This window comes from Trachurus trachurus (genome assembly GCF_905171665.1).
Source record: "Trachurus trachurus genome assembly, chromosome: 7".
Classification (NCBI taxonomy): domain Eukaryota; kingdom Metazoa; phylum Chordata; class Actinopteri; order Carangiformes; family Carangidae; genus Trachurus; species Trachurus trachurus.
Genome location: NC_139901.1, coordinates 29,577,114 through 29,604,994, shown reverse-complemented (window position 1 = coordinate 29,604,994; position 27,881 = coordinate 29,577,114). Strand labels below are relative to the sequence as shown.

At 41.1% G+C, this 27,881-nt stretch overlaps 1 protein-coding gene across 1 annotated transcript; it reads left to right on the top strand.

Annotated features, from left to right (window-relative positions):
- prickle3 (prickle homolog 3) lies at positions 1–27,557 on the top strand. Its single transcript, XM_083975289.1, has 10 exons — positions 1–83; positions 11,671–11,854; positions 12,082–12,195; positions 13,415–13,552; positions 14,525–14,728; positions 15,982–16,168; positions 18,721–19,044; positions 20,842–21,132; positions 22,292–22,765; positions 24,711–27,557. The coding sequence occupies exons 1-10, from the start codon at positions 37–39 to the stop codon at positions 25,217–25,219; spliced, it is 2,472 nt and encodes an 823-aa protein (XP_083831415.1). The 5' UTR covers positions 1–36; the 3' UTR covers positions 25,220–27,557.
- Positions 27,558–27,881: the final 324 nt, after the last annotated feature.

The following is a 27,881-nucleotide window of genomic DNA, read 5'->3' as shown; positions in this document are numbered from 1 at the left end:
CAGGAGGAAGAGGACCCGGACCGAGGCCAGCCCTGCATGCGCTGTGGAGACCAGTGCCCCGGTTTCCGTGTCCATGGCTGGAGGTATGAACCCTAGTAGGACTCTTAAACATTACCAGCAGCCTGTTACCTTTGCAGGAAATGTTTTTCTTGTTACTGCTCCGTATTCACCTTTTGGTACAGTCCCAGTCTCTCCTCCTCCTGCTGCTGCTCCTGCTGCTGCTTTTCTTTCTCCCTTTGTTTTGGATTCTGGTTGCAGCCATTGTTTAGAATTAGCTGCTCAAAGCCACTTTGTGATATCAGCTTTTCCAGTGTTGATACCTGCAGTTTAACTGTAAAATAAAACTCTAGCTATTTTGTGTGCAAGAGCTCCTGCTGTGTGTGCAGATAACCAACTTTAATGCCTCAGAAAAACAGATTCTCATTGTTATTTTTGCACACCAGCTTTTGCATAAACAGTTATGTAAGAGACCACTTTCACAAATGTTTCTTAAAAAGCATCTCTACATGTATGGCACTTATTCTATTCCAGTTTGTTTTCAATACCAACACAAACACAACTCTTGAGACATTGATTAGGTGATCAGTATAGTAAGATTATAAAACCCACTGTTGGGATTAAACATTGACATTAGAGCTGCAACAATTAACCGATTAATCGCACAATAATCGATTATTGAATTAATCGTCAACTATTTTGATAATCGAATAATCGCTTTGGGTAGTTTTTTGAAGAAAAAAAGTCAAAATTATCTGATTTCAGCTTCTTAAATGTGAATATTTCTGGTTTCTTTGTTCCTTTATGACGATAAACTGAGTCTCTCTTTGGTTTGTGGACAAAACAAGACATTTGACGACGTCATCTTGTGGTTTGGGAAACACTGACTGACATATTTCAACATTTTTTAACATTTTATTGACCAAACAACTAATCGATTAATCGTTTAAATAATCAACAGATGAATCGATAATGAAAATAATCGATAGTTGTAGCCCTAATTGACACTATTCCACCAAAACTGATTTATAAACTCTTCCTGAAGTGAGAATATTCATGTTGTATTGTTTAAGAATTTATATTTTAAAGGCCTCAACTTTGACTAGTTGTCATTTTCTGCTGATAAATGCTCAAAATGACACAATTTTTATTTCAATTTTGGGAGGAATGTTGTCAGTAGTTAACAGGAAGTCACATTTTTTCGTAGATGTCTCAGCTCTGTGGGGAGAAAGTTGTCACTATTTATATTTATTCATCTCTTACAAGGATGCTCAGTCTTCGTGGGTTCAGTCAAGCATGTGCTGTGTCCGTGTGTGTGTGTGTGTGTGTGTACTGTATATATGCACATGTCTTTAGTATGGACAGCAACTTTACTACCGAAGGAAATCGGCTTAGCTGTGATCTGTGTAAACGATGAGTGCAGATATACAATAAAGGACAACAAACATGACCCAGTCAGGGCAGCTCACGTGACCTGTCCTATAGCACGGCCTCTTCTGTAGAGTAGTAGTAGTAGAGTCATCGTCAGTGCCATTAAGCCCCTTTACATCCACAACATACAACAACAGCAACAAACAACAGCTGCATTTAGTTTGAGTCGACATTATCTTCACAAGACAACAGAAGCACTACAGGGCAGCAGGATTAACCAGCAGTCATCCTGCAGCATGTGCTGTGTGTGTCTGAGCTGCGGCGATTTAAACCTAAGACCTGTGTGTCGCTTCAGCATTTGTCATTTATGGCACTGAACACAGAGAGCCATATGGTCTGTGGTCACTAGGAGGCTTTTAAGGTGAAAAAAGCATTATGTTGCTGCCTGATATTATTAATTTCCTTTTGTGCAAATCAAAGAGCTGTACTCTGCAGCGGAAAAATGAGTGAGTGTTGTTTTGTTGGATGAATAAATTGTGTTTTTGAGCGTGTAGAGATGTTTGTTTTTGTCTCTGCAGGACTCTTTCAGTTCCTGTAATTACTGCTTTTTAAACTCTGGCATAAACCACTTGAAAAATGTCGGCCTGCCTCCGCTCCTCTCTCACCTATTTGTTTAGAAAGTTGTTAACCATAATCAAAGGAATCCTGAACTACAATGTATTTATTTCTTCTCTTGAGCGGCTTCTTAGTTCTCACAGGCTTTTATCTGAGCCCCCTTTTCTTTTCGCTCTCTTTTTTTTTTTGTTATTATTCCTTCAGTGTATATCCAGCTGGTTGGGGCTCTTGGTTAGTCTAATCCTGTCAATCACGCTAATAAGATTTAGGCCTTACTGCTGTGATAGTAACCCTCTGGACCACTTCATACCTCCCCTCCTCTCCCCTCCTTTCTCCACTTCACTGTGGCTTTTGCTTTTCTGATGTGAAATGACAGAAAGTTGAAGTTTGTAGTTCTCCAGTGAGTCGATCGTGCAGAAGGAGGCTGGATGGATGACAAACTGCGTTGTGTGTTTCAAGGCTCCAGACTTTAAGACCAGGTTTTTACCACACATCTAAAGGAAGAAAGAAGAAGGGAGGTTATTTATTCCTGGATACAAATGCTCTGTTCCAGATGGGGCAATGCTGCATGGCTGAAGGCAACCGTGGCTCGGCGGCGGCGGCGGCGAGTTGTGGTGGTTGTGAATAGAGAGAATAAAACAACAGGCGCAGGAATGCGAACTTCATGTAACCAAAAGACTGTAATTGTATCTTTGAGCTTGTTCAGTTCTGTTCCTTCTATTCAGGTCAAGACAAAAGCGTAGAAGTTGGGATGTAATCTAAAACATGTGTGTGTCTGTGTGTGTGTGCTGTGCTGTGCTCTACCTCCAGCCAACAGTGTAGTGGCCCCCCCCTGTATAGTACACATCAATGTGTTTACAGTGTGTTTAATCTGTGTGGTATGGACACAGAGCTGAGGTTTATCGAAGATGTTCAGGATTAACGACGGATCAGGAAGGTGACACGTAGGGAAATGTCAAATATCGAGACAAAGGAAGGAAATATCAATAATACACAAAATTATTGCAATACAGTGGAAACCGCTTATAGTCCAGAGTCTATGTGATCACTATAAGCGGTTGATTTCTATAAGCAATTTTTTTAAATCATTTTTTATGCAGAACATCATCTAAATGCCATTTGTATAGTTTTTCAATGAGACGGTGGGGTCATCAGATTTCTCATTCCCTACTTTGTTTGATTGAGAGTGTTGCTGGATGATTTATCATGAATGAACGGTCAATGTCGGGCTGGGCGATAAAACATAATGATATACACTGTATATCCCAAAATAACTTTTCCTTGATAGAAATACAAGATGCGGTTAATAGAAAGTCGATAGGTTTCATTCATTCATGTTTTGACAGACAACACAAACAGCCAGTGATAATGAGTAATACACGTGTTTTTAAAATTGTTTTGTCACATGTTTTCATTCATAAAATGGCCAAAACTGAACACTATAAGCCGATTTCTTGATTATTACAAACAAATTATTTAAACAGCACTTGTATAGAAATGATTCTGTCCAAAGCCTTTTGATCGATATAAGCAGTTTATTACTGTATCCGTGATCACTATAAGCCGTTTCCACTGTATTTTAAGTAGAGATCTGGCTTTTTCAGTCCCAATGCTGATACCAATACCCGATATCGATCCAATACCATAAACTTTACTGTAAGGTATCAGGGTTGACTTAAACATTTCTTTCCTAACTTTGTACAACATTGTTGCTCTGTGTTTGTTGCTGTTGCTGCTCTCAAAGAATTGAAGTGAATAGATCGGCGTCATGGATCAGCCCCATTGTTCGAAACCCGATCTGGCTATTTAGTCGATATCTGGACCAATCGTAACATCTGATTGGTGCATCCCTAATTTTTAGTGGAAGTTCTAGTTGTGGATATCGGTCTAAATACACCAGATTATTTATGAATGTAGAAGAAGCATAGAGTCGATCACTTTGCTGTGATATTATGTGATACTACATCAAGACTTTGAAGCACTGTATTGATATTTTATCAATAATTTGCATCATGGTGACAGTGGTTTTGTGTTGTGGTGTTTCCTTTGTTCAGACTGCAGAGATAGTATTGACCACGATGTTGTAGGGCGTTGAAATACAGATACAGGTGCAACCGTTCAACCATAAACATAAACTTTATTTGTTTGTGCATAGAAAACAACAGCAAAAAAAACCCCAAAAACCAAACAAACAGTATATTGATGGTCGTCGCTCCCCTTCAGGATATTTAGCCGCCTTGTCAAGACATTTCAAGTGATTAGATGATTGAGATTCATGGGGGTCACTCCTCCAGACCCCAGAGTCTGCTGCTAATTGCATCTTCCTTAATAACCAATTTGGAGTCACACCTTCACCCCCCCCCCCCCCCCCCCCACACACACACACACACCCCAACCCCCCCACCCCCCCAGCGATGGCGAGCGTCGGCCCGGCGACCACAGGCTCAGCTGCTGATGCTCGCTGAGAGGGAAGTGATCCATCTTCATCCTGAGCTTTCTCAGACAGAGCTTAGACTGCGGTGTGGTAGGGGTGGGGGGGGGGGGGGGGGGGGGGGCAGTGGGGCAGTGGGGGGCAGATGGTGCTTCCGCTGCCCAGCAGAGAGTGAATTGAGTTAGTCCTGACCCACAGGTCCCCGCCACGCTTCAGAAAGCGTTCAAAGTCGCCATCTACTATTAGTCTGGGTGGCCATGTGGCAATTACTCTGTCGCTAATTAGTAGCAGAGAGTTATTGGACGAGGCCCATCTGTTTCTCAGAGAAGGGTTCACTAAAACCCGACTGGAGTCAGCTCCGGTTATCGACCATCGCGCTCGGCAGCTCACGTTTTAATCCACTGCAGGATTATTGTATGGAGTTCCCACCAGTATTAATACTTATGACCTGTGATATCCTCATCTCTCTATCCATGACTTCTGCCGACTAACTTTTAAAAACTGACTTTTACAAAAAGGCATTTTAAACCCCCTTGGCAACTATAGCTGCATCTATTTTATATTATTTTCTTATTTTGTGGGCCTTTATTTTGTAGTTTTTCAGCTTTTAATACCATGATAACATGATCCACAGGATTTTACTTTTACTTTTGTTTTATTTTTCACTGGATGGGGTGGTGTCATATTACTGTCACCGTTTTCTCCTCCTCTTGTTATTTGATCTGTACAGCACTTTGTTACCTTGTTTAAAAAAGGGTGTTGTATAAATAAAGTTATAAGATTTAAAAGTTATATTACTATTATGATATGAAAGTTGCATTGTGATAACTTCCTTTATCGATTACCTTGAAAGAGAACAGTAAAAAGACAAAAAAAATGAATCAAGGTGACATTGAGATGATGAAATTCAGTTTACATGACAAAAAAAAACAGAAAATCTTTACATTGAAGAAGTTGGAGTGAAGTTTGTTTTATCTTTTCTGATCTAAATCTTTATTTTATAAGAAAGTTGACCAGTGAATCTCGTGGATTTTTCTCGGGGCTCTCACAGCTCAGTAGCATCACTGTCTCTGATTTATTCAAGCTGCTTTTTTTTTATCAAAGTATTCATAAAAGAAAGTTCAACTCTCGACTCTGACATTCATCCTCAGTGACGGGCCGACGTCAGGCGAGCTGGACCGAGCTCAGAGAGACAGAGTGTCGTGACTTTCGCTAAGACTTGAAGTCGATATCTCACCAGGCAGAGACACTTTGTTGCTGTCATGCATCATGGCCATCTTGATCACATAATATGACAAATCCTGCACGGCTCGGCACGGCTCGGCTCGGCACGGCACAGCATTGCTCACAGGCTGGAAATCTGCTCTACTTATTTTCTATGATTAATAACTGCATCAAACAATCGACCCATCTGTTATGAATCAGTCAGAGCAGTTTGGTCAGAGGAGGAGAAGAGACACTGTGAGTTTACTCTTCATCGTCATCGTCATTGTCGTCGTCGTCGTCGTTGTTGTTTCATATCTTCAAAAACAGAGTGAGTAATTGAAATACGTAGAAGAAACATCCACTAAACTTGAGTGAGTCCTTCGTGTTTGTGTTTAGTGTGTGTGTAGTAGGGTTTAGGGTTGAGTTCAGTGACGGCGCCTTTTGTTTGAGCCCACTATCAGCTCGGAGGAGGAGGAGGAGGAGGAGGAGGAGGTGGTGGGGGGGAGTCGGGGGTGGCAGTAACGTTGAAAAGAGCCGCGCACACAGAGAAATTAACCACATGGACACAGAAGCTGCTGTAGAAAATCTGTCGCTCTCAGTCTATGGGATGTAAACCGTTTCATAGTTGCAGAATAAGAAGAAAAGGACAAACTCTGGATGGGACGACGTCCACAAGTCGAGCTGGACTAATTTGTCATGATTACAGCAGGTAATGAAGGCGTCATATTTTACTGTGGAGCAGATTAGAGGGAGCAGACACACAAACAGTTGTTAAGTTTGGGAGCTGTGGCTAAACTATAGGGTTGTGTGTGTCTGTGTGTGTGTGTGTGTGTGTGTGTGTGTGTTTAGAAGATAATGCTTCTTGTATGTCTATGTCATAGTCTCACAGTCATGTTGTTTTGTACACACACATCTGTGTTGAGCGTGACGTCATGTTCAGGTGATGCTGCCGCTCACACGCCTCCTCTGGTTGTCTAACAATGTGCCTTTATATTTAAACCATATGGTGTCATGTTGTTGTTTTTTTTAGAGGAAACATATTTCAAAGTAAAGCTAATCATGTATTACTGGTTAAACTCAGTCTGGGAATCGGGGGGAGGGAGGGGCGAACAAGCCTTAATCTCTGTTTTCGACAAAATTAAAATGATTTTTAAATCCGATGCTAATTAAACAAGTTCAGATTTGTTCATTTCAGCTCTGTACAGTGTCGATATTTACTGTCACTTACTCCATCAGGACTTTTCCTACTTTTTATGTTATCTCTTACCTCACTTTATTATCTTAATTCTTGTTTATTGTAATTTTTGTGAACTTTTTATTAGAAATAATCAGAAAGTTAACAGACAACCATTGCAATAACTGATCAATCTGATATCAATCAGTTTCCAAACTAAGATTCCTAAAAGATTTCAAGTAGGCTTCTCAAATGTCGTATGTATGTGCCAAAGAAACTGAAGGTTTTTGACCGTTAACATGAAAACACCAACTTAAAGACATTTTGATTTAAGTCACTGTGAATGTCATTTACTCATTATTTGTTAAACATTTTCAAATATAGATCTATATATAATCTATAATATCTATAGATTATAACACACACCACCATCACCATCAGCAGCAGCTGCAGCAACAGTCTCTGTAACACTGTGTCAGTCCAGCAAAGCAAATGTGGAGGCAGATTGTGGATTCCTGTCCAAAGCAGCAGCATCTGCTGCGTCTCTAGTTGATAACACATATGGCTGGTTACGGAATCACTGAACTACAATTACCTTGTAGTTCTTGGCTGTTGTTTTCTTGTTTTAATCTCCTAGACGACACAGTTCCTGTACAGAAATATAATAATTCTTTAATTAATGACATTTATCTGCACTTTGATTTCTTCTTCACTCTGCTGCTCGGGTTTGTCAGGGCCTGTAGCTAATTACTGTTTTCTTAACTAACTAATCCTTTCAGCTCTGATCTTACCAGTTTGTTACCATGAACAAAGTTATAAACTTCAACTTGCAGCTGCTGCAACAACTCAAACTAAAAACAAAAATTATCAATCGAGACGTTTATCAGAACCAAATGTGTCCTGAGGCGGACGCGGCCTGGTCGTGTTACATCAGAGGCTTGTTGTGGCTCCAATAATTGACCGGTACCGAGGCTCAGCTTAGCAGTAAATTGCAGTGTGAACTGCCCTTCAGAAATGTGCTGCTTTTAAGTTCGGTGAAGTCATGATTAAACTACCACTTGGTTGCATAAGAGAAATAAACGGGTGTCTTGGAAAACATTTCCCCCGCTGCTGCTGCTGCTGCTGCTGCTGCTGCTGCTGCTGCTGCTGCTGCTGCTGCTGCTGCTGCTGCTGTTGCTGCTGCTGCTGCTGCTGCTGCTGCTGCCGCTGCATATTTAAACCACGTAGCACGGAGACGGGGTGTCGTATACGTTGTAGTAGTTGCAGCTTTGAGTCCGAGTCCCTCTGGTTTGTATTAATGCAGCATGAATATATGTAAATGTTTTGGCATGACTGTGCACAAAACTCCTCCTCCTGCAGATTTACCAAAAAACTCAAATCCATCCGTCCATTTAAACAGAACCGTCCATTTGTCATCTGTCAATTACTGCAGTTTGCATGTGATTGTTGACACCCGCCGGCGATTTGATCCTCGTTACGCACTTACATGTGGAGGCTGTGTGTGTGTGTGTGTGTGTCTGTGTGTGTGTGTGGTTGTGAGTCTGGGCGCTGCTGACGGGGGTGAGACCGGGTGAGACGACGTGGTGGAGCATCATCTGCCATCTGTCCCGTCATGCCAGGTCCCTCCGACTGTGTCCTCCTCCTACCCACTTACATAGGAATGTCTGTGTGTGTGTGTGTGTGTGTGTAGGTCTCCCCTCCCCTTCTGTTACTACACACACACACACAGACACACACACACAGACACACACACACAGACTTTCAAACTCAAGCTGCGATCCGATCCGTGCCAACATGGGATCGGCCAAGTCTTTACTATTATGTAGATTTGGTTTTACCTGCTCGGCAACCAACCGTGGCTTCATTCAACAGGGTGCCAAACTGGTGTGTGTGTGCGTGTGTGTGTGCGTGTGTGTGTGCGTGTGTGTGTGTGTGTGCATGTGTGTGTGTGCGACAACCATTTATTGTCCTGAGCCTGAGAAAAAAAGATCCTGTGATCCCAGAGTATCATCATCATCATCATCATCATCTCTTTTCTTGTCTTTCTTGTGTGTTTTGTCAACTCAGCGACAATTAACTTGTGCGTGTGTGCTTGTGCGTGTGTGCTTGTGCGTGTATGTGTGCGAGGGACGAGCTCGTTCACATGACACGTGGTTACCGACTGTCAGTGACATTTCACAGAGCTTTTAAGGGGAGACAGACACTACAGGCAAAAACACTGTTTCCATGCACTGATCAATTTTGAGATTTTTGGCTATTTTTCTTCCTTAACATGTATTCTCTCAGAAAAGTCAAAAGAAATGGTAGAAAATCCACATTAAGGTGGTTATTTTACTTCATTTTGTCACTTTTGTTGGTAGATTTCTCCTAAATTCACCAAAAGTTACCAGCTACTGTGACATACTGTGCTGTGCCTGTTGTCTGACCCATGTCATGTTTTTTAGGGCTGGTGACAGTATTTTCTCATTCACAGAGTGATAAAAAGAGATATCCAAAATCCTCCTCTGTAAAAACTTCTGACTCGAATATGTCAACAAAATAAAACAAGAATTTTGAAAGTGGCTTTATCCATTTTTCAGATTTCGGTTCTGGAAATGTATGCAAAATAGCGCATTTTTCATCAGATATTGGCTCATTTACATATTTAAACATAAAATTTGACAAAACTTGTGATACAAAAAATATTTGTCTTAATGTGAGTGATAAACTTGGGAAGTTTCATGGTGATATCTGTTATTTAATTTTTTTTACCCTATTCACCCGTAGTGTCTCCCCTTAAGGAGATGATTGGTCAGAAGATGAGCTCTCTCTCTCTTGCCGTTGTGTGTGTGTGTGTGTCTGCTCTTCTTCTTTTTTTGTTTTGCCGGGGTGGGGGTTGGGTGCTGGAATAAAGCAGCTTTGTGCCTTGTGAACTTGAGCCACAAGTGCCAGCTGGCAGGCCGTTATGCAATCACAACAGAGAGACGTACACACACATGTGGTGGTGATGATGCTGCTGCAATATGGCCACAAGTGACACACACATCCATTCATCTATAAGGTGACAATGACACCCACACCTCACAGCTACGTACAACCCCGGGGGCTGGAGAGGCAGAAGGGGCAGGGGCAGGGGGGCTTTATTCTGACTGCAACCTGTCCCACACACACACACACACACAGAGGGAGGCACACCCACCGCCGCCGCCGCCGCCAGATTGAATGTGTTTTGCGGAGACAGAGGAGGTTGTAATACGAGGCTGAGGGAGATTACTAACTGCTCCCATCTTCACCTCCCGACTCTTAACTGCCGTGGGACTGACGACGAGCCAGGCTGATCATAATATCAGTGACCTCATTTTGGCGATGTGGTGCATCCCAGTTTGTTTAAAAGTGATTGTTGTTGTGACAACTGTTTAGTTATTGGTAATTGTTGGCAGCAGCAGCAGAGGAGGGGGGAGAGTCAGCAGCATCAAGACGCCTACAATCTGAAGCTGCCTGGTGGTGGTGATAAATACGTCATATACACTGAGCGGGGACAATAAGTATTGAACGCGTCAACATTTTTCTCAGAAGATATATTTCTAGTATAGAGCTATTGATATGAAATGTTCACCAGGTGTCGGCAACAACCCAAGTAATGCATACATGCAACGAAATCCAAACATTTATGTCCATAAATTAAAGGGATACTTCATCCAAAATCGATAATTCACCAATCATCTACTCACCGTCATACCAAGGAAGGGTTTGGAGAACTTTCAGAGTCATCAAAACGCTTTAGGAGTTCCAGGGGGGGTCCGGCTGGCAACGGGTTTTTTATATAATGGCGGCGGGTAGAGTTCACTTTTGAATCGTCCGAAACACACACTATGAAACATCCAGATGCCTCCATACTGCTCGTCTGTACTGACCCAAGTGTCCTGAAGCCGCCACATGACAAAGTTGTTGGGAAAAAATGTATTTGATCTTTGTTTTTAGCCTTGTTGTAGCAGTAGCTCCCAGTGGCTGCACGAGATTTGCTGCGAGATGTTCTTCCGTGTTTACATCAATGGTTTACAATGACGAATGAACATCTCGCAGCAAATCTCTCACAGCTACTGGGAGCTACTGCTACAACAAGGATAAAAAACAAAGATCAAATGAATTCTTTTTATTGAGTTTTCCTTGGATGCATTTCAACAGCAAATGACAGGGCATACATCCAAAGTATTACAGGTGCAGGACTAACAAACACACTTTTAGAAAAAGGGTGTGAAGTCCGCACACTGTTGTAGCTCAACGTTGATCGCCATTGATCTTATAGCCTACAATAAACATTTGAGGAGCTACAGCAATGTGCGGACTTGACCCTTTTTCTAACAGCAAAGAGTTTCTCAAGACCTTCAGACACTTATGTTGCAGAACATACGGATGGCATCGGTTACAGCCGTGTCCGAATGTACCGTTTCATCCGTTAACCAGGTGCTCAAAGTCAAAAGAAAGCTAAGAAGCGTTGTCCAAAAGCCACTGACAAAGTGCTTTAGACAGACCTGGAATCAGCAGGTACAGTTGTAAAGAAAAAAAAAAGCCAATGAGTAATGCACTCAACCACCATGGTCTTTACTTTATACATGTTCACCATTCAAGTCTATTGACGCGTTCAATACTTATTTTCCCCGCTGTACAGTATATGTGGAGGAGAAGCTGAGCCGCCTTGAGTCATGTTCAAAGTTTAACTCTTTGACTTTTGCACCTGACGCTCCACCTGTCATGTGAATTTATTTATTATTGAGAGATTTTGACATTTGTGAGACGTCTTTTTAGCTAGTGTCGTAAATCAGCCAAATAAAAAAAAAAGTTCCTCAGGCGGTGAAGAAGAAAAAAATGTGTGTGTGTGTGTGTCTCCTCTGCACAGGAAAATCTGTGTGCACTGCAAGTGTGTGCGAGAGGAGCATGCCGTGCGCTCGGTGCCGGGCCAGCTGGAGAAGATGATGACGAAGCTGGTTTCAGACTTCCAGAGACACTCCATCTCCGACGACGACTCGGGCTGCGCCTCCGAGGAATACGCATGGGTCCCACCTGGACTCAAGCCCGAACAGGTACAGTAACAGCCCCGGATGCAGACAGCGAACGCAACACACAAAAACACACTTTGCAGTTTGCAGTTTGCACACACTCTCAGTCAGACGTGTCCCTGCAGACACTCAGACAGTTTGATATAATAACGATGGGAAAAGATAATTTGCAGCATCACAAATTGCACGGTGCTTGATTTGAATTCCTCTGTAATTGAATAAACCGCCGTCTTTTCTGTGTCTCTCTACAGGTTTACCAGTATTTCAGCTGCTTACCAGAGGACAGGGTGCCTTATGTGAACAGTCCAGGGGAGAGGTACCGGATCAAACAACTGCTGCACCAGCTGCCGGCCCACGACAGCGAGGTAACGTCACTCACTGCTGCCTGTGACGCTCGCTGACCCAAGGTGTTCAGGTCTTTGGCTTCGCTCCGGCTTCACTGTAATAGTGTGGAAACATGCCAGATACACTCAATCCCTCTGTCTGGGAGGCTTACTGAACCGGACCACAATACAGTAAAACCTTGTTATTAGTGTTGATGCTGAGGAGCTGAGCTTTCTTTTAGGATATGCTGTTATAAAAAATAAGTAAACCAATCAATCTTGGTGTTAATTTTATTAACTTTTTTTTTTTTTTTTTTATTGTTAAGTAATCTTCATACAAAAACGTTGCACAAAACACAGTTGTCTCTACCTGTTTGGATTATGCTCTATTGTGATTTACCTTTCCTACCTTTACAGTAGTTTATTTAGTTTCATTTTGAAATGTCCAGTTTTTTTTGTTTTTTTTCCTCCAGTCTGTTTATTGACATTTTCAAACTACAGTACAGTAAGGACCACAAACCAAAGAACAAGGACAAGAAACAACATAGAATTGCAGATATACATGAACAATAACAACAATACAATGTAAAAAATGAATAAAATGAATGAAAATGAATAAATAAATAACATAAAATTGAAATTAATAAATAGAAAACCTAAACTGTTTCAGCACGAAGCTATAGCTGTGGGCCAGCTCTATGAAAATGTCCAGTTTCAACCAGTTTTCATTGGTTCATATCAGGGATGCACGATAATCAAGCAATCAGCGATAACTTCCTGCTTCTCATAACCAATGTTGATTCCAATAATATTTTCTTATAGTTTATATTCACACCTGAGGTTAAGAAAAGGCTAAGATGTGTTGAGTAAAGATGAATTTAACATTCTAGCTCTGCCTCTGACGCAACATAGTAATACAACCGGCAACAAAAACAACAGTTATGAAAAAAATCTACACTGATTATTGTTTCAAATCAACTTTTGTGTTGATCCAAATTGCCTCGAGTAATTGCCAAAAAAATGATCGGACTTATCTGTGTTTTTTTCTAATATCATTATTCTGAGTACCGTCGTGCATCCCTAGTTTATGTTCATGTTTGAATGTTTCTTCTGAGTCCATATGTCAGTGTATTTATTAAGATGTGTCAGTTTTACCTTTTTGTTTTTGTTTTTTTTACTTCATCATACTTGTTCTTAATTATAATCATCAGACACAAAGTTGAGAGTATCAGTTTTAAATGTGTTGATGTGTCTCGTGCAGCCTCAGTACTGCAACTCTCTGGACGAGGAGGAGAAGAAGGAGTTACGTCTGTTCAGTCAACAGAGGAAAAGAGAAAACCTGGGCAGAGGCGTCGTCAGACTCTTCCCCGTCACCATGATGGGAGCCATATGTCAGCAGGTACAGCAGCGTTTTATAATAAGTACACACCATTAAACATTAGTTAAGCATGAATAAATACTGAATTATTCCTTTATAACGCATGAATACTCATTAGTATGTAGTTTATAAATACAGTTAGTGCTATACGTCTTATACACACATATCAAAACTCAGACAATATAGTTGTTTGGTCTCCCTACAAGTGAATGCAGCCGTTGTTACAAGCTCATACATCCCGTGTTTTTTTGTTATTCCACCTTCTGTCTGTCTTTAGTTAGTTTTGTGTTTTTTCTTATAAATATACAAATATATGCAGGTTTTGTTCTCAGCTATTTCTTCTAACATTACACAATTATAATACTGTAACAGCTATGTTTTGATACGCTGATGTTTTCCTCTTTTTTTTTTCTTGACAATAACTGTGAACCAAGAAATCAATACCAGCTGTGTAATGTATTCTGTGAGGATAACAATAATAAAGAAAAAATTGAAAAAATAGATAAATAAATACAGTTAGTGCTTATCAATGATGAGTAAAACATTTTAACTGTGTTTATAAACTACATACTAATGAGTATTCATGTGTAATAAATGATGAATTCAGTATTTATTAATGCTTAACTAATGCTAAATACTTCTACGCTTGTTCCATTATAGAGCCACACTGAATGAGACGTGTTATAGCAGCAGGATCCTTATGTAACATCGGTGTTTGACTGTGAACGCCTCTTTAAGATACATGAGAGCGATGCAGAGGAATTCCTCTCCTGTTTATGAGACTGGTTTAAGTTCAGGTGCAAGTAGCTGCAGGTTCAGCTCATTTAATGATTACAGGGAGAACTGCAGCGCGACCTTGAGCGTTCAGCGTTTGTTAAAGGATCTAACTTCCTTCCCTCTGTGCCACACCTTCCCCCCAACCCAAATAACCCCCCCACCTCCACCTCCACCTCCACCCCTCCTCTTCCCACCCAAATCTGTTTTTTTTTCCAGTGCGGCAGACAGATCTGCGGCGGCGACATAGCGGTGTTTGCCAGTCGGGCCGGACACGGCTGCTGCTGGCACCCCCAGTGTTTCCAGTGCACCTCCTGCAGCGAGCTGCTGGTCGACCTGATCTACTTCTACCAGGACGGACAGATCTACTGCGGCCGGCACCACGCCGAGAGGCTGAAGCCGCGCTGCCAGGCCTGCGACGAGGTGACTGACCCAGAGCAACAAACTGGTTTAACCCTCGGATGATCCCTCAGTTTGTACCACTTCCATGACCCCTGGATTATATTATAGACTAGTTATTTGTCATACATATAGGGCTGGGTCTTGACTAAACATGAAAACCACTTTTGACATGGGTTTCAAAAATTTTAACCCCTTCCTGGCCAGTTGTTTTAGCTGCAAAAACACATAATTTCTATGGGGCTCTATGGGGTTTATGTCTGGTGACAGTATTTTCTCATTTACAGAGTGATAAAAAGAGATTTCCAAAATCCCCTCACTGAAAACTTCTGACTCTAATTTGTCAACAAAATAAAACAAGAATTTTGAAAGGGGCTTTATCCATTGTTCAGATTTCGGTTCTGGAAATTAGCGCATATTTCATTAGATATTGCCTCATTTACATATTTAAACATAAAATTTGACAAAACTTGTAATACAAAAAATATTTCTCTTAATGTGAGTAATAAACTTGGGAAGTTTCATGGTGATATCTGTTAGTTAAAATTTTTACTTTAAAATACATTAAAAAACCCATAGGCAGAGGTGGACATTTTTGTCCAGCGAGGGTCATGGATGTATTACGTGTCCAAAAAATTGACTTTCATTCTGAAACTCGGGACATCCAGAGTTTACCCAAAGATAAACCTCCTTGCCAAAAATCAGGCCCCGGTGACCTTTCATTTGACCGTGGGGAGTTGGGAAAGTGTGAGAGGTGGACAAAAATGTCCAGGGGTCATCTGGTTTACATAGCTTCTCTATCTGAAAGTAAAAGCAAAAACTGCTGAGTCACATGAATGTTTTCATCCAGAGATAATCCGTACAGTAAGATCATTAAATTCATCCTGGGCCCCGACAGACAGGTGCTTCACCCACTCCTGCTGTAGCCTATTTCATAACTTCCTCTCCGGTCTGAGTCGAAGCTTTTCCTCTCAGTCTCTCTTCTTGTTTTGAATGGCCTCTCACTGTGACTTAAGAGATTAGTTGACTTATCTGGATCTGGCACATCTGACCAAGAGGTCTTTAGACCCAGAGGATGGCTAAGCCTGAAACAGGAGGGTTGTTGGCATCTTTTATTACCCCCCCCCCCCCCCTCTCTCTCTCTCTTTAACCTAAATCCTGAGTGTTTTTCCAACAGGAGTGTGTTTTATTTCTGTGCCCATGAACTCACCACCCTCTGGGTCTCTGTCTCTTTCTTTCTTTCTTTCTTTCACCGTCGTCTCTTCTCTTCGTCTCAGATCATTCTGGCGGATGAATGTACGGAGGCCGAGGGGAGATACTGGCACATGAAGCACTTCTGTTGTTTCGAGTGCGAAGCGGCGCTCGGCGGTCAGCGTTACATCATGAGGGAGAGTCGACCGTACTGCTGCGTCTGCTACGAGTCCCTGTACGCAGAGTACTGCGATACCTGCGGAGAACACATAGGTACCGACACGATTACGTCATTTACAGGCGTTTTATCTCAGCTTGTAGTTGTCCTGTGTGTCTCGTTAGGATTTATATAGAGAAATAAGCAGATATAAGGATATTTTTAAGTGTTTAATTACAGGGTTCCTACGCAAGTATGGAAAAGTATGGAATTTGATTTTATACATTTCCAGGTCTGGAAAAGTATGGAAAATGGAAATTATTGTATGGAACTATATTTATCTTAATACTTATCTGGGTTTGGTCTTATCTGAAGTTATCTGGGTTAATTATTTTTGTATGCGCTATTGTACCTATAGCTCCAATCTCCTGGAAATTATTTGGTTACCGTACATAATGGCATACACATTCAGAATAATGAAAACAAATGATTAATTGCATGATTTTTTTATATAATGCACAACTATTTACTCAAATATCACACATTATTTGCATTTTTTACCGAGAAGTCTGGAAACTCGGGTCTGGAAAAAGTATGGAATTTGGACATTTCAAATGTGTAGGAACCCTGTAATTAGTAATTTGTCTACAATTTGTCTAAGAGAACATGTTTTATATTCGTATAATTATGTTTTACTATATTGTCCTTCAGGTATGATACAGCTTTTGACACATTCGCCGATTCATATTAGAACAATCGGCTGCTACTCAAATATTCGCAAATGTCAAGATGATGTTGTTATTTTTAGAATTGAATAAATATAGGATACTGCGATCAGGAGAATATAGCACAACCCTACTTTCACATATACTGTGTTAAATGTTAGTACACTGGTCATTAAAGAGACTTATTATAATAATAATAGACATTGTTATTAGAGCACTTATCGGACAGATGTACAAAGTGCTCAACAGAGAAGATTAGGATAACAGTTAAAACAATGAAATAAAGTTAAATCCAGCAGGAAACAATAATAAAACAACAACAGACAATACAGTCATACAGTAGAGTGGAAATAAAACTGGCAGAGCTGACAACAAGTAGTCGACATAAGAAGCAAAGAAACATGCAGCTCAGCTAAAATGAGGAAATGCTTAATTACGAAAAAAGATACTGAATGTTTTATTAATTTCTTCGGACAAGTCATTTCAGAGCTTTGAGGCTCTAACAGCAAAAAGCTTTGTCCCCTTTATTCTTTAATCTGGTCTCAGTGATAGAAAGAAAAACCACTGACTTGAACCATTTCCCTGCGAAGACGCCGTAATATTTCAGTTTCGGTCGCTGAGTGAATGTAAACAGAGCTCCTTTGTGATGTGAAACTCGTTAGATTAATTGGACGGCAATTAAACGTGTTGGTCTCCTGCCTGATTGAGCTCCTGAGTCACTTCCACATAAAAAGCCGTGACAGTAATCTCATTAAGGTCGGATGTAGTGAGATCCCTGAAACTTTTCTGTAAAACTTCCAATAAGTCTGAGCCGAGCGCCGTCAGATTAACGCAGTGAACACGTCAAGGTGAAACACGCACGGAGAGAGAAAAGCAACAACAACAACAACACATTAATATTTAATGAGATTTTTTTATATTTTCATTCATGCAGGCTGATTTAATAAGATCATGAACAACCAGCACGACACTTCATTTGCAGTCCAGGAGCAACTTCTTGTCTCATAGGCGGAAATGTTCTTTAATGATAAATAAATGGTCAATTTAATGAAGATTTTAATGAGGTAATTAACTCAGTGTGTGAAGTCGGCCATGTTTATAAAGAAGCTTAAAGATGTTTCTCTCAGCCACAACGCTCTTAACCCTCCTGCTGTCCTCCTGGGGAGAGGAAGGAAGGAAGGAAGGAAGGAAGGAAGGAAGGAAGGAAGGAAGGAAGGAAGGAAGGAAGGAAGGAAGGAAGGAAGGAAGGACGGACAAAGGACAAAGGGAAGGAAGGAAGGAAGGATGTTAGTTAGGAAGGAAGGAAGGATAAAGGGATAGAAGGAAGGAAGGAAGGAAGAAAGTTAGTTAGGAAGGAAGGAAGGACAAAGGGAAAGAAGGAAGGAAGGAAGGATAAAGGGATAGAAGGAAGGAAGGAAGGAAGGAGGTTAGTTAGGAAGGAAGGAAGGATAAAGGGAAAGAGAGAAGGAAGGCAGGAAGGATGAAGGGAAAGAAGGAGGGAAGGAAGGAAGGACAAAGGGAACGATGGGAGGCAGGATAAAGGGATGGAAGGGAGGGAAGGAAGGACAAAGGGAACGATGGGAGAAAGAAGGAAGGGAAAAAGGAAGGAAAGAAAGATGGAGGGAGGGAACAGACCAGGTCAACTGGATCAAAAGAGAAAGGAAGAAGAAGTAAGGACGAAGGAAAGAAAGGAAGGAAAGAAGCAAGGGAAAAAGGATTGTGGAAAGAAGGAAGGGAGAAAGGAAAGAAGGAAGGATGGAGGAAGTGAACAGAAGAACAACAGGAGGATTAAAACAAATGTGTTTCTCATACACCTGGATGAATATTAAAATGATCCACAAAAACACTTTGATTTAAAAAGTGTCTGAACTCATTTTAACTCAGAAACACGAGACAGATTTTCAGATCCTGACACAAATGTTTTTCACGTCGTGTCCTCTCAGGTATCGACCAGGGACAGATGACGTACGAGGGTCAGCACTGGCACGCCGTGGAGTCGTGTTTCTGCTGCGCGCGCTGCCGGCTGCCCCTGCTGGGCCGGCCCTTCCTGCCCCGGGGGGGGCTCATCTTCTGCTCCCGGCCCTGCTCGCTGGGCGAAGACCCCGACAACTCGGACTCGTGTGACTCGGCGCTGCAGAGCCGGACGCCTCAGCACAGCAGACGGCAGCAGCAGCAGCAGCAGCAGCAGTGTGGTTCTCCTCTGAAGCCACTAGAGGGCGTCGCTCCAGCTGCTAAAGACTGCATCCATACTGCAGTGGACACCAGGGGTGAGTGCAGGGGTCCTGTGCAAGTATGGAAAAGTATGCACTGCAAAAACTCCAAATCTTACCAAGAATATTTGTCTTATTTCTAGTAAAAATGTCATTTCTAGTCAAAACAAATCTAATTCTACTTAAAATAAGACTCATCACATAAAAAGTAGCTTGTTTTTAGACCCTTTTTACTTCTTTCAAGCATATTTTCACTTGAAATAAGTAGAAAAATCTGATAGTGGAGCAAGTTTTTCTTCCTTATTACAAGCACAAAAAACTTCACTGGCAGATTTTTCTACTTATTTCAAGTGAAAATTGTTTGAAACAAGTGAAAATTATCTAAAAACAAGTTAATTTTAAGGTGATGATTCTTATTTTAAGTGAAAAGAGATTAGTTTTGACTAGAAATGAGACATTTTGACAAGAAATAAGACAAATATTCTTGGAAAGATTTTGAGTTGTTGCAGTGTGAAATTTGATTTTATACATTTCCAGGTCTGGAAAAGTATGGAAAATGGGAACTATTGTCTGGAAATATATTTATCTTAATACTTATCTGGTTTTGGTCTTATCTGAATTTATTTGGGTTAATTATTTTGTACTATTGTACCTAGCTACAATCTCCTGGAAATTATTTGGTTACATAATGGCATACACATTCAGAATAATGAAAACAAATGATTAATTACTTGCTTTTTTTATATTATGCACATCTATTCAAATATCACAAATTACTTCTGGAAATTAGGGTCTGGGAAAAGTATGGAATTTGGACATTTTAAATGTGTAGGAACCCTGTGTGTGTGTTACATTCAGATCCTCCTACATGTGTCGAGCAACTGAATGAAAATATCTTCTTTTTTTTTCGTTTGTTTATTCAGAACTAGTGACTTTATGTGGAACTGACATCACATCTAACTGGGACAAACTTCTTTTTGGGCTTGTACGCTCAGCTACTATAAGTGTGAAAAATAAATATTTATTTGGAATACTGAAATAAGTGGCTTAAGACAGACATCCCATTTGTTGACGAGTGCTATGATATCTTTTACAATGTATTTGCAATGGAAAGAATCACTTTTTCAGTGAGGCTTCAGCTGTCTAAACTCAAAGACATCTGGAAGCAAAAGGTTCATTTCCTTGAAACGCCTTTATTTGTTTCTTTCTACAGTATATATACACTACTCACAAAAGGTTAGGGATATTTGACAAGAATATCCCTATAAAAATGTCATGCTACAGTGATATTCTATCATGAGGCCTTTAAGTAGAAGGATGCAATGGTAATTTCTTTATCTCAAACAAAAGCTAACAACAGTGGCGGCTATAGCACAACAAAAATCTCTATGTCTTGGTCTCATGATGTCAAGTTGTCAACATGGTGGAGAGGAGAGGGAGAGAGAAGAGGACTGGATACACAAACTGTCACTGAACCAGAACATTTCGTGGTTCAATGACAACTGAACCACTAAATCAGATGGTGCTTGTGGTTTTTCTGGTTAATCACCTTGTTAGAGAACAGCATGTTGGGACTGAAACACTGAACAACTGGACATGTGCATTCAGAAGTTTAGAGAAGGTTAAATTAAGTTCACCTGTAAAGGTTATAGTGCATTTTAGGTGCAATCTGAAATTTAATCCAAAAGCCAAATATCCCTAACTTTTTGTGAGTAAATGTACTTGATTAATGATTTATTTAACAGAAAACACCCTGTGTTCATGTGTTAATTTATAAAATGCTTTGTAAAAGGAAAAAACAAAGAAAGAAAATACTTTTTTATTTTATACATTTTTCACCTCCTCCTCTCTCAGGCGTCCACTGCTCCGCTCCGGTCCAGAACGGAGGTCACTCTCATCCCAGAGGCTCCTACTCGCCTCTCCCACACATCCACCTGGGGAACGGCCTCGGCCCGTCTTGGCCCAGCGACGTCCCGCATTACAGTCTGTTGCCGGGCGACGGCGGCATCAAAGCCGCTGCCGTCAGCGGCCTGAGTGAAAACACACACACGGGCCTGAGTTCGAGAGGAAGCTCCTCCTCCTCCTCCTCCTCTGCTGCTAAAGACTGCAGGAACTGGGTGGAGAGGACGAATCAGGTTATGCAAGGTAACAGGAATCAAGCGCTGAATATTTATAATCACTAATAATAACTCCAACTTGTTTTTAAAGGGATAGTTCACCCAAAATTCAAATTTCACTCATTATCTACTCACCCTCATGTCTACTAAGGGCTGGGAGAAGTTTCAGAGTCCTCCGTCCCTTCTCTGAGTTACAGGGGGGTCTCGGCGCAGCAGTATTTGTCTATATAATGGTTGTCAATGGATACCAACTTTCGTCGTCCAAAAAGACACACCAAAAAACATCCGAATACCTCCATACTGCTCGTCTGTAATGTCCCTCTTGTATTGAAGCCCAGATATGAGAAATTGTTCCGCCGGTGATTTGCACTGACACAGGAAGAGCAGCGAACCGAGACACTGGGAGCTTCCGCTACAAACAAGCTTAAAACATAGACTTATTTAATTTTTTTCGGAACAGTTTCTCATGTCGGGGCTTCAATACAAGAGGGACATTACAGACGAGCAGCATGGAGGTATTTGGATGTTTTTTGGTGTGTCTTTTTGGACGAAGAAAGTTGGTATCCATTGACAACCATTATATGGACAAATACTGCTGCGCGGACCCCCCCCCCCCCCCGTATCTCAGAGAAGGCACGGAGGACTCTGAAAATTCTCACAGCTCTTAGGGCTGGGTATCGTTTAAAACTTTTCGATACCAGTACCGATACCAGTACCCTTAACACGATACCGATACCAATTGAGTACTTCATTCGATACTTTTTTTCAACTTCATTAGATACTAATCATGTGAAAAGAAAGCAATCGGTTACATGAATGTCACCACTCCTCCCCATTCAAAAGATTTTTTACTAGGGATGGGCAATGAATAGTCGTTCAATAAAATTAAATAAAAAAGAATCTAATAGTTTGGCTGCGATTGGCTGCGAGCAAAACCATAGAAACAGTCATTTTTTTCTTGATCTGGGTACACAAAGTATCGATTGACAGGCGCAGTTTCGATACTACTTGGTACTGGGTTGTTTCGGTCGGTACCTGAAAAGTATCAAGTACCGATACCCAGCCCTAACAGCTCTTAGTCGACATGAGGGTGAGTAGATAATGAGTGAAATTTGAATTTTGGGTGAACTATCCCTTTAACCCTTTGTGTCCCTGATGTTTTTTTGTTTTTTTTCTTTTGTCCTCAGTGTTTCCTCCTCAGAAGAACTCACACGTGAACCACCTGGTTTCACCCGACTCGCCCCCGCTCTCCCCCAACAACGCCTCCTCCCTCCCTCCACCGCTGCCCGTCAAGACGCGTGACCTCATACCGCCGGGAGAGTCGCCGCCGCCGCCGTCGCCACAACAACCGTCACAACCACCGCCGCCACACCCTCCCCAAGTGGAGGACAAACCCTCAGACTCTCCTCTGCCGCCGCCGTTGACTCGCAGCGGCACGGCTCGAGTCAGCTTCAGGGAGCCAATCAGCAGCAGCTACTCCGTCGACGAGGACGAGGACGACGAGGAGGAGGAGGATGAGGATGAGGAGGAGGATGAAGAGGAGAAGCAGCGGCGGCAGCAGGAGGGTGAGGACGGCGTGCAGGCGGAGGACGAGATGGACGGAGGGTTTGGAAGCAGGTTACATCTGCAGAAAGGAATCCCGCCACAGATGGATCTGCTGGGTGAGATGAATATTAGAACGGACATGGAAGAGTTGATTTATTATTAACAGTTTCTCTATCAGGAGTTCAACTATTAATGTCAATGTCATCATCTTTTCTTTTTGCTTTTCTATTATATCTGTGTTTTTTTATTTTCTTTTTGTTGTTTTTTGCAGTTATTGCCTGACGCTTCTCAGTTTTATTAGGTTAGGTTATACTTTATTCATCCCCGAGGGGAAATTTGTTTGTCACAGCAGCATAAAAGACCAACAGGACATTTGAGTACTAAATAAATATCATAAGGGATATAAAATTGCACAAAAGATAAAACACATACTACATGAAAAATACAAAAAGTCCTTGTTTATATCATTTTATATCATTTATATCATATTATTTTAGGTCATGTAAACTGCTGGACGATCTGGATTTCCCCCGTAGGGATTAATAAAGTATTTTCTATTCTGCTGGGTGAGATGAATATTATAACAGACATGGAAGTAGTTACGTTAAAGAGTTGATTTATTATTAACAGTTTCTCTATCAGGAGTTCAACTATTAATGTCAATGTCATCATCTTTGCTTTTTCTGCTTTTCTATTATATTTGTGTTTTTTTTCTTTTCTTTTTGTTGTTGTTTTTTGCACATTTATTGCCTGACGCTTCTCAGTTTTATTAGGTTAGGTTATACTTTATTCATCCCCGTGGGGGAAATTTGTTTGTCACAGCAGCATAAAAGACCAACAGGACATTTGAGTACTAAATAAATATCATAAGCTATATAAAATTGCACAAAAGATAAAACACATACAGTATTACATAAAAAAAAATACTAAAAGTCCTTGTTTATATCGTTTATATCATATTGTTTTAGGTTATGTAAACTGCTGGACGATCTGAATTTCCCTCCTAGGGATTAATAAAGTATTTTCTATTCTATTCTGTTGGTAGACAAACAAAAGATTAAAGCAGTTTTAAAGTGCAAGGGGATGAAAGTGCTACAGTACAACACCACATTACAGACTCTCTATCTAGAGCTGTTAAAAGGCCGAACTGCCATTGAACAAAAAGTGGGAAAAAAAAAATCCACCAAAAAAAAAAATCACAAAAAACTTTACATCAGAGTTGATTGACATTTCATCACACTCACTCCTCCTCTTCCTCCTCCTTTTCCTAAGCCCATACACTCCCTGAACCAGAAGCACTGATGCACTTTTGCCATTTGCACTGTTATTTTTAGCCTATTTATATATTTTTATACATTTTAGTGACATAGTTATTTTTTCCTGCTGGCCAGAATGGTTGTGTATGTGTTTTTTGTGTATATATCAGGGTTTTTACGGATGCTTAAAAAGTCTTAAAAGGCATTGAATTCATTAATCTAAAAATAAGGCCTTAATTGGCATTAAAATGTCTTAAATCATTTTTTCAAAAAGTCTTAAAAATGTTAACACATGGTAAGTGGTATTTTATGGTTGTAATTAGTCTCAAATCTCAAAATAATTGGTAACATTCCGACATAGAGAAGTTAGTGGCGGCCGTCAACGCTAAATTTCTCACCACCACCAGCTCCCGAGTCAGTGTTGTTGTTTTTTTTCCGGACTTTTTATGCATTTATTTTTGAAAGGACAGCTGGAAAGAGACACAATCCAATGTTCATGTAGCAGTCACTTTACCTTGGATCACATAGGAAAGTGGGTAAAATTGTCCCTATAACCCTATGTAATTGATGTGGTGTTTTTTTTCTTTTTTCTGCATTTGTGTTCATTATGAAGTCGGTCTTAAATTTCATTTCAAGTGGCTTTAAAAAAGTCTTAAATTTAACTTGGCTTAAGCTGTAGGAACCCTGATATATATTTGTTTGCATTTGTCGACACAGAGGCCACTGGCAATTTCGTTTCGTATTTTCTTTTACAATGACAATAAAGCTTCTCCTCCTCCTCCTCTTCCTCCTCTCTCTCCTCCAGATGGATCCTCCTACCATCAACGGGGTCTAAGGAGAGGCTGGGGTCGCTGCCGCATCCCGTCCGACCCGTCCCTCCACCCGGGAGCGGAGCGGCGGTCCGGCCGGCGCTCGCGGCCTCCGGACAGGCCCCGACTGGAGACGCTGGACTGGAGAGGAGAGAAGGAGCGAGACGGCCGCGCCTGCACCTCCTCCTCCTCCTGCGGCGCCTCCTCCTCCCTCCTCACGCTGCAGCCGGGCCACTACAAACACGAAGACTGCTCCACCTGCTCCTCCTCGTCGGACTCGGAGGAGGACGGCTTCTTCCTGGGACAGCCGATACCTCTGCCGCCGCAGCTCAGGAAGCAGCCGCCGCCGTCGGAGGAGGAGGAGGAGGGGAAGGAGCAGGAGGGGGAGAGGGAGAGGGAGAGGGAGGTGCAGAGAGACTGGGGAGGGCTGAGGGGCAGCATGAGGAGGAGCAGAGCGCACAGCGTCGGGGCGAAGGACAAAGATAAAAACTGTGCTATTTCCTAAGAAAGAAAGAAAGGAAAAAAAAGGACCTTTATTATTCTGCTGATCACGTTTTCTGCACAAGAGTGAACTTTATGGGCAGAAATACAGTATGTGCCACCAGAAACTGAATTTGAATCATTCATATTTGAATTTGAATTGCTGAACTTGAATAATTGAATTGAAAATTTTAATTTGAATCAGATAATTTTAAATTGTATTGTTTAATTTGAATCATTGCATTGAAAAACTGTATCTGAATAGTATAATTTGAAATTGAAATCCAATGAAATTTGATCCTCACTGAAAATCCAACTCTCTCACAATTCAAATTCAGTTTTCAAAATTCAGATTCAATTTCAGATTCAGACATCCGGGAACTTGAAGGATGAAGGAAGAGCAAATATAAATGATTCAAATTCAATTTCTGGTGGCACAAGTTTCTGCCCATAGAACTTTTATAAAAACGAAAGCAACGGCCGCCGTTCACACTCAGCAAAGGGAAACACGACAAACCTCAGAAAACTCACAACTGCAGCTTCTCACCAGATGTTACGTGACGTCGTACAGTCAGTGTATGAATCATGTTGTTGTTGAGTGATTATTGGTATTGATTGATCACGTCCGGATTAAATCCAGACTCGTGTTGGTTGTGACGTTACACTTGCACTTTTTAAAGGAATACTTCAACATTTTGTCAAATTCTCCTATCGCCATAATCCTTATAGTCATCATAGCAGTAGGTTCATTACCTTTTAAAGCAGAAGTAAGTGATCCGGTCGTTTTGGCTAACTTCTTGTCAGCTGATGGAGTTAGCAGTCCCCGCCCTCGTCCCTACGTCACCACATTCACGCGCATCCCTTGGCTGCACACACAGAGAGGACCGCCCCTTTATGCCGTTCTCTCTCCTCATTGGATAAAGGTTGTAGGATACAAGGAAAGTTTTCTCCTCGGCTTACAGCAGAGCAGAGTGACTGACAGACCCGTGTTTCAGACCAAACACTCTATGTAAGTGATTGCTGTCGGAAGATACAACTATTTAAGACTTATATTAACACAAACATTCCGCTTACTTCTGCTTTAATTATCGGTGCATGTTGTTTTGAGATCTGCGGGGCAGAGACGTGAGCTGCTCAGCGAACACAATGGAGGCGACTAACAAACTCATCAAACACACAATCCAACAACTCCAAAACGCTCTGGCTCTGCAGTTGTGACCTGCACATTCACCACACCATGAAATAATTAGGGCTGACCCAAAAAATTCGAAGTTGCCATAGACCAGAGCGGCTTTTTTATGCAAATGAGAATGACTGATGCATCCTGGGTAATTTAGGGGCAGCGCCCGGCATCCCTCCATTGAAAAGTTCAGCCTAACTGGCTTGACAAACTAACTAACAAAAAGTTGGCTATTAACAGGCTATTTGCAGACAACACTTAGCCAAAACCTACCCGGTGATTCCACCAGATACGTGTAGATGTCTGGGTCAGACATTTCTGGCCACTGTGTGGAGTCATTGATCACTGTGGGAGGCTAAAGGAGCATACCGGTAGATTCATTCATTGTAATTTTTCAAGATAGCGTGAATGATGGGTTTCAAAGAGGGTGTCAAAATAATTATGAGACATAGTGCTACAAAAGAAACAAAAATAAAACATTCAAATTGATTGTCAGTTAGTCTACGCTCCATCAAAACACAAAAAGCCACTGAGTGCAATGTAAAAATGCCGGGTGCTGCCCCTAAATTACCCAGGATGCATCAGTCATTCTCATTTGCATAAAAAAGCCACTCTGGTCTATGTTTTTTTTTTTTCTTTCTTTCTTTTTGACACCGGTTCTCATCGGCAATTGTTACATTAAAATGAGTAGGCTACTTGGCATCCTGGAAACCTGCCTGATTTTGGAGATATGCAGTGTTTGTTTGCCATTACTTTCATTATTTCCGCTACGATCGCGTTTCACGTCTCGTAATGTTACATAATGTTACATGATTATTTCATTATTTTGTGGTGAATGTGCAGGTCACAACTTGTCCACCAGAGCGTCTCTGACCCGCGGATCTCAAAGCAACATGCAACGATAATTAAAGGTTATGAGCCTAACCTTAGAATTTGACAAAATGTTGAACTATCCCTTTAACGTCACTGCTTTTTAATCATCATCGCCCTCATTTACATATATGCAAATGTCAAGTTGCACCAGGAGCTGATCACCGTTTGTGTAAAAAAAAAAAAAAGAAGAAGAAGAAGAATATTAAGTATATCTTATTTTAACTCTGCTGTAACCATGTTCTGTGCTCTTATGTGCAATTTTTATATGGTTGTAATATATTACAGTTAAAAAAAAAAAAAAAACACTAAACGGCCAAATAGTGTGTGAGTGTGTGTGACGGAGTTTGATTACTTCAGTAAAAAAAAAATCAACAATCTACACATTTTGTCGAGTCTCTGATCACGTTTGGCTTAAAAGTCGTTTATTTTTCTATACTTGGTGTCGGTCACTGTTCCCTATTGTTTTATTTTGGGTAAAGAGAAAAAAAATGACGATGTCAGTTTGTTTGATTGCGAGACGGCATTAAATTTGTCTAAATTGTGTAAATGTGAGTTGTTCTTGGTTTGTTTTCTTCTCTCATCACTTTTCTCTCAGGAGGGAAATATTCTCTCTCTCTAGTTCACTGTATGATGC